General features: G+C 47.9%; 1 protein-coding gene across 1 annotated transcript; it reads left to right on the top strand.

Annotated features, from left to right (window-relative positions):
- The first annotated feature begins 548 nt into the window (after window positions 1–548).
- Window positions 549–14,853, top strand: LOC142564434 (neprilysin-1-like). The gene is made up of 4 exons (XM_075675434.1): window positions 549–866; window positions 4,629–4,819; window positions 10,620–10,994; window positions 14,619–14,853. The coding sequence occupies exons 1-4, from the start codon at window positions 549–551 to the stop codon at window positions 14,851–14,853; spliced, it is 1,119 nt and encodes a 372-aa protein (XP_075531549.1).
- The last annotated feature ends 884 nt before the right edge of the window (window positions 14,854–15,737 follow it).

Below are 15,737 nucleotides of genomic sequence, written 5' to 3'. Positions count from 1 at the left end.
TATTTCGCAGGTGTTCTCCATTTGCCGGAAAATGCCTTGCTGGAAATACTTCACGTTTACGTGTCTTACAGTTCTCTACCACCGCCTAATTGCTATATTGACAATCGAACAAACAAAAAGGTCAATAATTACGTTTAATGAAATAGTGAATGTCGGGGACTAAACAAAATTACTTGCGCTTTTTCAACAAGACCCTCAACAAGACCCTCATTCACGTAGAATAATCCTTTTTTTTTTGTTTTTTCTTTATAAAACTCGGTGCATGAGAGCTGGGTCACCCTGTAGAGTGCTGAGGTGCGTACGATCTGATTGTCATGTCATTTTGCTTCTTCTTTTTGTAATTATCTTACATTTTTACTTGCTTTTCCGTTATCTTGTTTGTTTGATCGCGCCTTTTCCTTCAATAAAGTTTGTCTGCAAGTTCACGCCTGCATTCATCGATCCATGTCTAGTTTGGGTCTATACAAAACGTTGAGAAAATATATCCTGTCAAGATGATTCGAAATACTGTACGCCACTTACGAGTGATAGCCGTTCGCAGGACCGTCATGGAAATCGTGATGGGTGGCGGCCTTCGCAACGCAACCGCCTACATCACCGTGCAAGTGGTGATGGAAGTGCTGCGTTATGACTTCTTCCGGCGTTACGAGCAGCAGCACGCGCGCGACGTGGTCATCATGTGCCTGAACACGACGCGCCAGTTCCTGTTCTACACGTGGCCCTCCCTGGTGGCCAACCTGACCATCAACAACACGGCTGTTGAGGCAAGCCGAAAGCTGTTCGACGATATCCTGGACGGGGTCGTAGACCACATGAACCGCGCCCATTGGCTCGAGCTGCCCTCCCGTCTTGAGGCCATCAGGAAGGTGCGTCTGTGGGCTAAACGAAGCACGCACTGTCACAGCGAACAAGCAGGGTTACTGACGATAGCGTGCGCAGGCATCCACCAGACTGGTCAATAGAGCGCGGAAGCGGTGCGTTCCGGTGGAGTTACAGCATGCATGACCCGACAGGGAGCGTACAGGGTAACTCTGAGCTCAGACGTGCGTGAGTACTTCCGGGGGCACTGCTGGTTCGAGACACGGTTCCGGAGCACGCTTTGCCAAATCAGCTGTTCTGACATAGACGACTGCCGCATTGCTTGAAAAAAAAGAAAATGCGTGGCGTCAGAGAACCGCGTGGCTGTGTAGCCGTTGCTTGGATTCCCTGACAAAAGAGCGGGACAGTTTGTCTATGCAAAGCAATTAAAAGTAAGACGTTGGGAGTAGCTAGGGCCAGACCACACCGTAGCGCGAGCTCAGAGGCAATGGAAGCGGTTCGACTTGAGCTAGCAGCACCTCCGCAGGACGTTGAACCGCATATTCCTAGCCAAGCGAGTGGGGTGGGGTATTAGAACATTGCTCATTGGGCATACAAAAGGCGTTGCAGTGTTTGTTTCTTTCTGGCAGCCATTACCGCAGACACAGTTCAACGGGGGAATTATAAAGCAAGTTGAATGTTAATTGTCAGCCTATATTTTTTTATTTCAACACAGGTTGATATACTATCATGAAGAAAGGAGCCTTGGTCTATAGAGCTGCTGCGATGTGATTAGTAAATAACAGAAGCTGTGTTTCACAGGAATAGTTTTTCCGGAATCCATGTTGGCAGGAAGTAAAAAAGTCATTTGATTCAAGATATGAGACTAAATTAAAGTAAATTATATGTCCTAAAGGTTTGCACGGGATACTGGTTAAAAAAATTGGTCGATAATTGAGAGGAGAATGCGTGTTCCCACATTTAAAGTTTGGCGCCACTTTCCTGACCTTCCGATCTGATGGCAGCGTACTAGATTCAATGGACTGTGTAAAGAGGTATGACAGGAAAACTGAAGAGTAAACTTTAGTGTTCTTCAGAAACTTTGCATTAATTTCATCATCGCCACATGAAGACGAAATCTTTAGTTTCTCAATTAATTTAGCTGTTCCTGCACAGTCGACTAGAATTACATCCATGCGAAAGAAATCGCGATTATGCAGCTGCGGCGGGACAACGACAGTTGACTTCCTAACACAGCCGCGAAGATGTCATTCAGGACAGTACAACGTTCCTCATTGCGCAGCACGTGCCCAGCAGAGTCAACAAGAGAAATGGCACGGCTTTGTGCGGGTTTAACAAAGTTCCAGAACTTGGAAGGGTTGGTGGAAAGAAGAGAAGGAAGTGTGCTCTGCAGAAAAAAATATTTTGCCTGTTTGATAGCAATGCAATGGAGCACAGACTATGACGATATACACCCAGCCGCCATCACAAAGATCAAGACTACAACCGAACAGATACTTCGTATGATTGGGAGGGTATCAAACAGAAACCGAGGCCTTAAAGAGGACGATGCCGTGCGCCTGGTACGCGCGTTCCTCGTGTCGCGGGTTACCTACTCCGCCCCGTATCTCCAGCTGACGAAGGCGAATAGGGATACCCTAAACACGATGCTTCGTAAGGCAACGAAACAAGCACTGGGCATGCCCAGTGCTTGTTTCCCTCTTCTGGAAACCCAGAAGAGCTTCCCCTTCTTCTGGAACGCATGCCCATATACTTGTCCACGCAGAAACTGCTAGACATGGGCGCCCACAACACGGTGGAGGAGCTCATCGAAGCCACCTCTCTAATCAGAGAATCCGGCTCAGTCACACGGAACACAGACGAGCCGTCCTACGTAAGATAGGATGGCAGATCGAGCCAGTACCCATCCAGACGGCCCTTCCGGAAGACTGGAAAACGATTAGTCAGACAAAACCCCTTCCCCGGAACATGACGCCGGGCAAGGACGACGAGAGCCGCACCGCGCGAGCCAAAGCCCTAGCCCGTAAGCTGGAAGAGAACCCCAGGGTCCTCTGCGCGGACGCCTCGCTCTGAAAACACAGTGACTGTGCAGCCGTGGTTACTTCAAAAGACAGGCTGATCGTCAGCGCGTCCCTGAAGACAACAGACCCCGCCGTTGCCGAAGAAGCGGCCGTGGCCCTCTCACTCGCACAGCCGAGCATGGACACCGTAGTCACTGACTCAAAGACAGCCTACAGAAGCTTCCGCAGGGGGGGGGGGGGTGGGGGTAATCTCCTCCGCGCCCCGAGCCATTCTAGCCAAGCACAAGCCTCCGGGAAGAGCCATAGAGCTCGTGTGGGTCCCATCTCACTCGCAGGTAGCAGGCAACACCATCGCCGACTACCATGCCCGATAAATGTCAATCCGGGCCGAGCACGAGCCGGAAGAGCTACCGCACCCGGTTACCAGCTTTCGGGACATTATCCGGATGTACCGAGAGGAAAGGTTCAGACTGCCAGAACCGCACCCCAAACTCACCAGGCAACAACAGACGATCCTGCGTCGAGCGCAGGCGGGATCCCTTGCGCATCCCGTACTGATGAACCGCATGTACCCTGCGGAATACGATATGCTCTGTCCTTTTTGCAGAAGAGAAAAGGGCACCCTGCCGCACGTCTTGGCAGAGTGCACAGAACTCAAGACCTCCCCCCCTCCTCCCCTTCCCACCAACACCCCCAATCCCCAACTCCTTGAGCGATGGGATAACTTGTTATCCAGCCCCGCCCTATCAATTCAGCTCGCACTGACGAACAGGGGCCAGGAGCTGCTGGAAACATATGGGTCCCGTAACTAGGGAACCACCCCGTCTGGTGCCTGCGTGCAGCACCGATTTATTTAGGGCCCAGTAAATGTTGCTTCATCATCATCACCAGCGAGCAAGACTGTTTGTAGACTTCGCTAAACGAAAAAGACGCTTTTTATGTACAGCAGCTTCTTTAATGTTGTGGTAAACCAAGGTGCCCGTTGTTTACCTGAAATATTTTGTAACGGTATGTATTTGTTGATGAGACTTGTAACTTTATTTTTAAAGGAAATCCAGTTTTCTTCCTCTGTACGATCGAAAAATGTTGGAATGCAGCCATCCAAGAATAGTTCAAGCTCTTTATTAATTGAGACATAATCTCCCCTTTTGTAATTTCTAAATGTTTTTGTTGCCGATGGCTGGCACGTGTTGCAAGTTGTTATAACGAAATGAATAAGGCCGTGGTCACTTATACCAGGTATGCATGAAATCGAGTATACAAGTCCAGGTGCTGTTGTTAAGATGAGATCAACAATGTTAGCCGATGTAGGACCAATCCTAGTAGGCTGGGAAACGATCTGAGTGAAGTTAAAGTCTAAGCACAAGGCAGCAAAAGATGAAACGCCAGGTAATGTTTCAGATACAACCGGGACAGGTCTAGACCAGTTAATTTTAGGAATATTGAAGTCACCCACGAGAAATAATGGATGGCGCGGGAACTGTAGAACCAGATAATTCAAATAATGTGTATATTTAGCACACAACGCTATTGTTCCGCATCCATATCACGGCGACGAACAGAAAATACAATCCAAGGCAGCAATAATCGTTTTCATATGTCTGTTAAAGTGATGTTTTAGTGATGACATAATGTCTGGAAGTTGTCTTAATCTTAGATGTCCTTACATACTTTTGCACCGAGAAATACTACAGAACATTGATGGTTCACAGTGTGAGTCTGGCAAGTTGAATATGCAATGTTTAGCCCTACATTTGCATGATCAGTCACAGACGGACACGTTTACAGGTGAGAAACGTGCGTCTGATCACAATAAACCCGAACATCTCGGACGCGTCGGTGGCCCAGAGCCGCCAGATGAACTACTCGAAGCTGAGCAGGCCGCCCGCGGATTTCGTCAACAGCTACATCGAGGCGGCCCAACTGGACACGCAGATGCGCAGGGAGGTTGGCAACGAAGAGTACGGCTCCTACGGCAAGTAAGCAGCCTCGAAGCAGGATACAGCCGACGCGCACGTCATGCTCCCAGATTGAAACACGCCTTTTCCGTGTGGCATTTGAGTGTGTCCGGAGGTGAAACATGCGAGTTATATTGTTACGGGGGCCAGTATTTTATCTTTGACTGCAGCCTAGCGCACATTGTTGTTCCGCCTTTGAGTCCTTTCGAACGCCGATAATTATTTGTTAAACGTTGACCTTAAGACAGTACGAACAGTAAGGATACTCATACAAGTTCTTATGTCATACTACACGAAAGAAAGTTTAAATATTCAGCAGAGGCACTTGTGAATGCTTACGTGTGGAAATGCGAAAACATACCGTTTGTAGACCTTGGGGCGTCATGAACGCTCTCATTTTATACACTCATGACGTGGCGCCACCTCCTCCCCATTGGCTGCCCAATGAAGCGCCCAATGAAGCGCGCATTAAGCCACCCCCTTGGTCTAAAACCCCCCAATTTTCCAAAGTAGCGCCATTCTTATATTTTTCCGCCACCCCGCTCACCCTGGCGCGTCCTCCTCCACGGCTCCTGTCGCCCCAGCCTCCTCCGCTCCCCCATTGGCCAATCTGTGTCACGTGGAAGCAGGCGCCGCGCTTGTGTATATTTTTTCTTTCCAGCGCGGAGCAGGCGCCGCACTTTTGTATATTTTTTCTTTCCAGTGCGCGCAGACCTCCATTGTTGGGCCTGCGCGACGAAAGTACGGCAGGCGGACTGACGGAGTGCGTTAGCGTAATAGAATGTGTAGGGCCGAGAACTTAATTGCGATGCCATGCTGCTGCGCCTTCGATTGCCGCAACAGACACAGCGAGGGCAAAAATCTTTTAGAGCGCAGCTCTTTGGCGTCCGTTCCTGGGTTTCGCGTCGTCGTCGGCGTTGTCGTCGGCGTCGGCCTCGTAACAAGCTCCGCCCCCCTTTCATCCCCCCAGCGCTAGCAGCGACCGACTGATACCGCTGGATGCCGCTGACGCCGCTAGAGAGTCAAGATAACGTGACTGCATAGAACACCGTCGCCGCCATGCAGAAAGAGTATCAGTCAAAGGCATCAGTCAGTCGCTGCTATCTCTTCCCTCCTCCCTTTATCGTGTTGTCCGCTTGCTGCGCGCGCTTCTGCCCCCATCGTTTGCCGCTGGGTGTACACGCCGCCCCCCTCCGCTTCCGCTTACTGCTGGTTGCTCTCGACGGCGGCGATGAGCCTCCGCTTCGGCGGCGCGAACTGCAGGGTCTTCTCGGCGGCGGCGATGAGCTTCTGCTTCAGCCTCGCTTACTGCTGGTTGCTCTCGACGGCGGCAATGAGCCTCCGCTTCGGCGGCGCGAACGGCAGGGTCTTCTCGGCGGCGGCGCTTAGCCTCTGCTTCCCCCACGGCTGTGACAACCTCGCGAGGCACTTGTATACATCTCGTCTTTGAGAATCAAGCATTGGTGTACCAAGTCGAACATATATCAGTCTATTTCTCCGACCACAAAGCTTCCTTCATGACTGTCAAGAACTGTTAGTGGAGTCTTTGTTAAAGGAATACGTGTGAAAAATAAAAAAAAAATTCTGTGATAGCGCATACATGTGTTGCTCGATTTCTTTGCCTCAATCTATCCAAAAGGTGAAACAGCTTATTTGCTGCGCTCAAATTTCGCATTAGGAAGTAACGTAATCGTCGGTAATTTTGCTTTGCCATCTGGCTGGCGCAACGCAAAAAGAAGCGTGTATTCGCAGGATCGGGCGGGCTGACTTCGAGGAAGTGGCAAAGAGCGCACGGCTTAGTGAAGTGAGGGCCACGGCTACTCACAACCTCTTATTTTGAGCCTAGTTCGCGCCTTCCGCTTCGAAAAAGTGTGTGTTCATGCTCTGCGTGGTTTTTAGCGCGTTGTTTGACTTTTTTTTCGAATGTTCACTCTTTGTTTCATGTAGTTTCGTCTTGCGGTGAAATGCACGCATCTGCAGCTGGCCTGTGATATAAAAGCGACTTTATTCAGGGTGTGTGTTGAGCTCCACCAGAAGTTAGCACATTCTCGACGCTTTTGCAAGGCTCTATATGAATTACGATGCAGTGTTTTAGCTTCGAATGTGCGCCCGCATGCATTGATTTGGTTTGTGGTGATTAAGGTTTTTAACGTTCTGAAGCGACTAAAGCTAGGATGGAGACCGTAGTGGATGGCTCCGGATAACATTATCTAGCTCGCCTCGGGATGTTTAACGTGCACTTTGATAGTAGAGTCGTACGTGGGCCGGCAAATTCCTCGTTGGCGTTTCATAATACTCGCGCGGGCGCGCTAGCGCTGCTTTAGAAGTTGGTGCCTCGGCGCGATTGTATTTCTTCAATAAATTATATTTACTAGTTGTAACAACTTTTCATTATTTCGTATTATTGACGGCGCCTCCAGGGCACCAAAGCGACAACGGGAACACCAAAGCTAGAACCAGGGCTGGATGGGGCTCGCCGAAGCCTGTGCATGCCAAGGGGGTATAAGATCGCGGACGGCCAATTTTGTTTGCGAACACTCCCTGCGATGCATGCATTATTGTAATGTCACGTGCTCTTCAGAGGCCTCCGTTAGCCATTACATGTGGCCTCCTGGAGCAGTACTTGTAAAAAAAAAGCAATATATCGTCACGATTACCAAAGCACCCTGCAATGAAAAAAAACGGCCCTGTTGCCAGGTATTGCTGACCGCACACAGCCGGAATCTCTCACGCACCGGCCGAACAAAAGTATCGTGCAGGTACGTAAATGAACCTACGAAACTACGTGCACATAATTTCACGCTGTCAACACCTGAAACTTTGGTAATTACGTACGTGTTTGAGTACACCGCGCGCTTGCGTCGTGTTTCAGCAACGCGAACTCTCAACGTCGCGCGCTTTACGCCTTAAATACGCCTTGAATAATGGTCCTTTTCTCGATTTCTTCCGCAATTCCAACACAAAATTCTAAAGGCCAGTTACCGACTGACAAAGAAAGATCTCGATTGACAAAAACTGCTCCGCAGGGCTCGAACGAACTTTTCTGCGGATTTCCTCCCGTAGCGTATTAGCCGTCGTCTGCTACGGCAGGCCCACCACCGGCGGCGCCACCGTCGAGGCCGCGCCGAGCGGAGGAGAAGGGAAGTGAATGGCGCTACTTTGGGAGATTGAGGGGCTTTACCTTGGTCAGCCAGATGGCTGCGATGTGACGTGTGCAATGACGCACGCACTAGGCACACCTTTAGTTAGCCAGAACCGCGGAGCCACCGTGGCGTCGGGGTAGCGTGCTCGTCTTCCCACCCGAAGAGAAATGTACCAAATTTTCTTTTCGAAGTCATTAATTTACTTTGTTTACAGGAACCTCCTCGAGCAATTCGACGTCAATCCGAGAAGTTCTTGACGTGCCTTTGCTCTTTGCCCCGTCGACCATTTTGGTAGCATCTCTCGTTCCTGCCGACTTCGCTTAATTGCGCGTATAGGACTTTTACATTAATAACCGAAAAGTTTAAGGCATTACAGTGACAAATCGTTCATTTCACAAATTTGAGAACAGCGCGCGTTAGGAAGCTGAAGAGCCGTTTGCGAAAATCAAACCGCTGCTGGACACCGAATTTCATGATCATGGAACATCAGCGATTGACAAGTATTCTTAGTAGAACAACGAAACTATTACACTACAAGTACATATTGCAAGCTACCATATTGATTCAGTGCAGTATTCATCTTTTGGGAACACTTTTGTGGTTGTTGAAGTGCTGCAAGGTATAGCAAGAAGCTTGCCGATGGAGCAAAACCACGGTGGTGAGGACTGAGCTCAACGAAAAACATATTACTGCATGCAACGTGGTGTCACATATCGGCGTTGAATGCAGCAAGTGTGCCAGATGTGTGGCTTAAACTAATTGGTTCGAGCCCCGTTCAATACACACCATTTTTCCGGCTTAAAGGAGTATCCGAAGATGACAGCGAGACAAAGGTGTAGGGAGCGAACAGGCCTGTATTACCAGCCCAGGCGCAAACACATAGGGAAGGCGGTCCATGCACTTAGTGACGGAAATACAACCATTTGTCGGAACAGTAATTGGCCACTTTAAGGAGTAGTTGAACAGTGTCCATGCACTTAGTGACGGAAATACAACCATTTGTCGGAACAGTAATTGGCCACTTTAAGGAGTAGTTGAACACACTGTTCTAATATCGTCACTATTTACCTTGATGCTGGTGTAGTTGGCTAACGCAAGATAGAGGTAATTGGAGATTGCTGGGAGGCGCCTTCATTGAGCGTTTAATTGACAAAAGTTATGCTGAAGAAGATGACTGACAGCACAAGCCGCCACTGCTTTACACTTTCGTCGAAATAGCGAATTTGTTTTCTTAAGCAGCGAGAATGTTCTCCTTAAGTGTGAAGGTGCCTGTTCTTGTAAATCAAGCCAGTGTGGGTATTTCTGGAAAACAAACGTCTGGAAGTTAAATAGCGGAAATGAGAACAGCGCCCTTATTTATTTGTGTGCAGAAAACGGGAGCTACGTGGTAATGGAGAAGTGCTGAGTCCACGTGAAGTCGTTGTCAACTATCTTGAAATTAGTGGCGTCCGGGTTTCGAGATGCTGCGATACTTTGCGCAGTGGTCTCTGGTGAGCAAGATTGTCCGCAGCTAAATGTAACATTTGAAATGCTCTATTTGTATGTCACTGCCCAAGGCGTCACCGACGGCAAAGCTTCGCTACCGCAGTGGCATTGTGATGTGGTGGTCGTAATATACACGTACTGTTCACAGAGCTAGAGCGTAAAACTTTATTATTTAGCGTATTAATCAGCGGGCAGCTTCAGTCCGGACCACCTAGATGTCAGCGTACTTAAATGATCTCGGATATGAAGGGAACTCGTGGCCAACTCCAATTTCTTTATTCAGATGCATATGATACGCAGAAATTCTCTCATGAAAGAAGCGCTAGTTCAATTTGAATGAATTTCCATTTGATAGAGAAAGTTAAATTTTAACAACTGCAAGAAGTAGTACTGCGTTGAAGATGGACCTCACGCATCTTGGCGAAAATCGGTTGAAAAGCTGAAGCAAGAGGTTTACAAATGAGTAAAAGTGCGTATCGCTGTTGTATAAACTGCATCTGCTGGAGCGCCTAAAACGGCAAATTTGATGTATGAGCTGACATGTGAAATTGTAAGAATTGGTCTGCAAAGCCCTTATCACAAATTAGTGGTATATTTAAATTCGACAATATTAGAGCTTTGTGTGCTTTAAATATCTTGATAGGTGCAGTTTACAGAATCGTGACAGCGGTATTCATTACGGAGTTGAAAATGTGGCCCTTGAGATTTCCTTTTAAAATTTTCAAGCATTACGAAATTCTTGCAACATTATCAATGAAAGATTTGACTGTCTAAATTAAATATCTACTGCCTACACTCACTAGACATTTTGAGCTCTTTACTATAGAGGGAACAAGGCTTAGAACAATATTTAATGTATCCGAAGAACTTCAGGAAGGCGACCGGCGTTTGAAAAGTAGACATCTAGACAACAATAACTAGAAAAGCCTTGTTAGAGTAGTTGATGCAGATCTAGATCGTTGCATGTCAAGCAGGGCAAAATAAATGGAGTCGATATATTTTAATAGACAGTTATCGTCTATTTCGGGCTGCTTTACATCTCGTGGAGAACTGTATCGTGCACGAAAATGAACAGCGCACACTAAGAACAGGAACGGATGGCACATTTCTCTATTTCTTAAACCTCACATGGTCGAGAAGGGGCCGCGCGGGTTGAACAGCAAACTAAAAGCTCCATCTGTGGCTATCGACAGACTCCAGCTGGCGGGTGAAGTAGCCTACCTGAAGCTGTGGACCCTTCGGAGTGGCGCCGAGCTGTTTCTGCCAACGTTGCTGTCAGGGCCACCGCTCTTCTATCCGGAGGCTGGCGAGCCTTTCAACTACGGCACCCTCGGAGTGCTGGTAGCTATGGCTCTGAGCGACGCCATCGGCCACACGGGGGCTCGTCTGTCGGCAGCGGGCATTGAGGAGCTCTGGTGGACGGACCAGACTCTGAAGAACTACAACGAGGCGACTCGCTGCTACGAGGAGCAATACCGACACCTAAGCAACTCCACAGCCTCCTTCTTGGACGAGCAGAGGGACCAGGTGTTCCTCTGGACACGGGCGGCGCGTATCGCATTCGATCGGTAACAGGCTGCTGCGGCGCGTGGCATTTATCGCACTCCATTCAGCTCCACTAACTGGGAAAGACGATAACATGCTATCAGCGTTAACATTGCTTTTTAGCTGTACGTACCATTTCGTCTTGTTTTGCTCGCTCTCTCTGTAGACACGAAGACTTCCTCGATATTTTGAAACAAGGGACATGGTGCTTCAGTCGATGTCGCGTTGCAGTAGGCCCCAGCGCGATGTGCTGACCGTGATTCGCCAGGCCTTGCTAAGTCGACGCAATGAGGATAGACTTGTCAGCACAGTTCATGTTTCCGGCGAGCAACCATAGCTCGAAGAGCCGCAGTGTCGCCCATGATACCCACTGCGGTGACTCATTGGCTATGGTGTTGCGCTGCTGAGCACAAGGTCGTGGGTTCGATTTTGCTTGCGGCGGTCGGATTCCAACGGGGGTGAAATGCGAAAATGCTCTTGGACGGCGGTGTGGGTACAACTTCAATAATGCTGGCTGGTATAAATTAATGTGATGCTCTCCACAGTGTCTCTCATGAGCCGTGCATTGCATGTCTTCTAGAACCGACACCTAGGAACGACACCATCCATCAGGAAACGACACAATGAAAACCTCTTTGTTTACGGTATTTAGCGCCATTGTATTACTGTATAGCAGGAAAAGATCAACAAGCGGCGCCGAAGCAGAAAGACCCCTCCCACCTGTGATGCATTTACGCATCGTGGCTGCATGTGGTCAAGTAGTGCGCTGCCGGGCCGATATGTAGCAATTTCTTTCGCTCGATTATGTATCTTATTGTACAAACCTTTCACAACGAGCCGACCCACAGTATGGCAGGCATATAAAAAGTACATCTATATAGCTTTCTGTACTTCCCCGTGCCGGTGACTGTTCCTGTTCTCTACGCAATTGCAGAATGAAACAGCAAACGACACTTAATGGCATCATCGCAAAGACTGTAAACGACTACGAGCGCGAGTAATGCCTTTATTAAAACCGAAGCTCCGTATCTCATCTTACCGGGGTTAATTGCGTATAGTCACGGTCGGTTTATCGCTGATTATAGTGGGTCGACCGCTATTCAATGTATCAGCAAAATGGACCCACTCTGGTGATTGTGGTACGAAAAGTAGGTCAATCTGCGCTCCTGTGAGTCACGTTGATTGCATGGCGGGAGTCTTTGCGTTTGGCCGTCTTGCTGGGCACACACGTCATTGCTGTGCTGCAAAGCACGGAGCAGAACATGTACAGTTGCGTTTGTGTTATCCGACAAGGCCAAGCTACACAAAGCTCTTGCGATGGGGAACGACTGGAGCAATTTCTTGTGCGTACATGGGCATAAAATAAGATTCCACGTATCATGTCTCTTTGCATATCATTTAATTGAAACAGTTTTTTTCTTCGAAAGCTTCCCCTATAGTTCCTTCCAGCAACCGCGTTGGATCTGCCGTAATTTTTAATGCGGAAGATTGCTTTCTTGTTACCAGGCACATTATGGTAGTTTCCCGAATCGACCCAGGTTGTCACGTGACAGGTTATCACATTTATTTATCAGAGTAGATCAGTTGTCATGACATCGTCGTCGTCGTGAAGTCGCCTTGCCAGTGCCCTCAAACACACAACTGCTTGCCTTAAACGGACAGGTTGCGCAATCTTGCAGCACTATTCAGGACCTCAAACAAGGCTAAATAGCCCGCTATTTGTACTATTCAGCGCGTAAGACAGAGTCTCAAAGGTCCGATGACTATAAATTACGAAGAATGAACGCGGACCATGGTGAAGGAATTATCAAAAACTGGAGAATTGTTTTCATTATTTTTCCAGACCAGACGGTATTTTGTCGGACTCCAGCGCAAGGAATGTGACACTATATTCGAGACCTAGGCAAGAGGTTTATATTTGCACAGCATGTAATTCGGGGCTCGAAAAGCAGTTCGTATTCTAAAGCGGTTAGCGAGCGCAGGCAATGAAGAGTCGCGATAATAAACCAAAACACGACACTCGAGGATCTTGCCGACGGTTGCCAACTGAAGAGTGATTTGTATTGTCCTCCACCTCGGCCTGAGTTAGCCCTAGCTTTGTGAATTCATCGTCAGAATAGTTTTGCCGCATACTTTTTTTCTGCCTGACAACATTATCAAAATGCGGCCAGCCAGTGACAAACAACACGATTTTTTGTTGTTGCTGGAAATGCTATGCACGACCAACACCGTGTGTGTCTTTTTTGTTCTCGCTGCGATCACAGCCAGCGGGGTATTTCGGGCCTACATAAACAGCACCCTATGCAGTTTTTACAAGGACAGTGCGGAAGTGGGAAACTATGCGCATAGAAGCTATGCGGGAAGCTATGTGCATGCCTCGCTCCTTGCTTGGGTGTAACTCGACATCGTTCATGTCATCATTGAAAACCATCTGCCTCATGGGCAGATTGATCGACTTAGACTTTATGCGATACCGCCTTTAATGAAAAAAAAAACACGTGTAACAGACGCAGATACACTGTGCAAATAATGCCAGATTATTGAAGCGTAACAGAAACCTGAAAAACTCGTATTGCTAGAAGCTTGTAAAAATCTGCTACTGCGAATTTAAGGGAAAGCTTTAGCTCGGGAGCTCCTATTAAAAATACACGGGAATGGAGAAATCGTTTTTCTCCACAACTACTGCCTGCTTTCGGCGAAAATTGTTGCATTTAAAAGAAAGAGCGAAAATATAGTGACCCTATTCGGCAGTGAATTTATTTATGTTGTCAGTTGTTTTATAAACATTCTTGAAAAGTGCGCGATTTCCAGGAACTTATAACTGTCAAGTTTACAACTCGGCGACTCTAATGAAAACCATCACAATTACTGAAATTGTGTTTATATAGTATATATCGAGCGGACAGAACTGATACAATATATGCCGCTCTCTCTTTTACCGCTATATTGTGGGTAGGACTGCTTCAAAGCTCTAGTAAATATTGTAATCATTTTGTTGTGAGATCTAAATTAATTACGTTTTCTGCTTGAGATGATCTACGGGACGCAGTTTACAGAACTGCGATATCTGTTTCTCGTGCTGTGGTAGGGATTTCTACACTTCGTGCTCCAATTGTAATTTAATATCCCAATTGTTGGGAATGCTTGCAAAAAAAAAAAAACAATTCAAGCGCTCAATCGAAATTTTGTTCTTGCAGCTACTCGGATCTGACATTTTCTGTCAATTTCGGCAAATGTCATTAAAATCGGCCAAAGGGTTACCACAGAAATGCATTTCCGCATTTTACATGTATTTGAACAGGCAGTGTCGGCGTCGGCCTCGAGCTAAAGCTTTCTCTTAACTCGCGTCGTCTTATCAGGGTCCCAGGCGTCGTAATATCGCAATTCGTTGTCACGTGCATCTTTTGAAGCTTCCCCAGCTTCTTTGAAGTGTACGAACGCGTATCACAGCCTTCTGCAACTGATTTTAACCGTGATATAGGATATTTATTTTCCGCCACCTGGCTTTCAGTGGCGGAACACACCCGTGCACGGTCATTTCTCATGGCGCGAAGCCTTTCCCGCGCTTACACGCGCATCCCGGTGGTCATCGACTTTTCGCGCGCTGTTTCGAGCGGCACTGCGAGCGTCGCGCCGCCTACGTGCAGGTACCGGCTCAAGTACCGGGCCCGGATCTCGCGTGGCCGCGAGCGACAGCTGCACGACCGCGTGTTCTTCATGCGGCTCTGCCTGCTAACGTGCACGAGCCGGGAGGAGGTGGGCGACCTGTGGCCCCGCTTTCGCTGCCACATGCCGGTGCTCAACATGCGCGAGTTCGCCGAGGCCTTCTCGTGCCGCACCGTCGACCTGCTGGGTGCCGACAAGAAGTGCCCGTTCCTCTGATCGCCGGCGCTTTTTTTCTTTTGTTTCATTACGCGTCTTCGTTTATCTCTATCTAACGCACAGGGATTTTTTTTTTTTTGCGTTCAGGCACTGTGTGCAAAAATATTACGATGGAATAGGAAAGAAGGTCGGGCGAAAGTAATAACGCTCTCATCGATTCTTCGATATCTTGCTTTCTTTCTTCAACTGCGCCTCATCTTAAGGATAGCGAAGATTTAATCTGCCCCTGACGAGAGAATACGTTCGCGCGTCCGTTGCGAATACACTGGCCTGCCTTCTACAGACAGTGACCACATCTGCGTATTTACCAGTGCGGTTGTGCTCTAATAATATTTTACTAAATGGACCTTATTGTCTGCATTGAGCGTTTAATGAGTTAGTAGTCGTCAGATGATCTTTATGGGCTGCGGTATGCATAATAAAGAGCAACTTCACGTATATCTGTCCTCGATCATCAGTTGAAGCAAAATGCGAGACTGGGCTATACGTAGTTGCTATTCGATTACGACGCGCACGGCGCGTCTGACGAAGTCGGAAAGACGAGGACAAGCGCGTGTCGTCGTCATGTCTTTGTCATACGCGCTGTGCACATCGCAATCTTCAGTGGTTCTGCCACCAACTCACATCGGGGCGCCCCATTTCATGAATTACCTTAAATCAGTAATGACATAAAGGACCTATTATCCCTTCAGTGCTTCGTCAATAAAATCGTAGTGTTTATTTCCGTGGTCTAAATCTTAAATTTTATTGCTAATGCTCAAGAACCGCAATTTATTTCTGCTTTTGAAATGCACGAAACTACGTTATGTCTGCCAACTGGCAGGCGCTTGCCAGATTTTACAATTCACCGACATATTTTGCTCCTAACATGTATAGTGATCAAT

This window comes from Dermacentor variabilis, chromosome 11, assembly GCF_050947875.1.
Source record: "Dermacentor variabilis isolate Ectoservices chromosome 11, ASM5094787v1, whole genome shotgun sequence".
In the NCBI taxonomy this organism is placed as follows: domain Eukaryota; kingdom Metazoa; phylum Arthropoda; class Arachnida; order Ixodida; family Ixodidae; genus Dermacentor; species Dermacentor variabilis.
The sequence above is the reverse complement of the archived record's forward strand: the minus strand, read 5'-3'. Positions and strand labels throughout refer to the sequence as shown.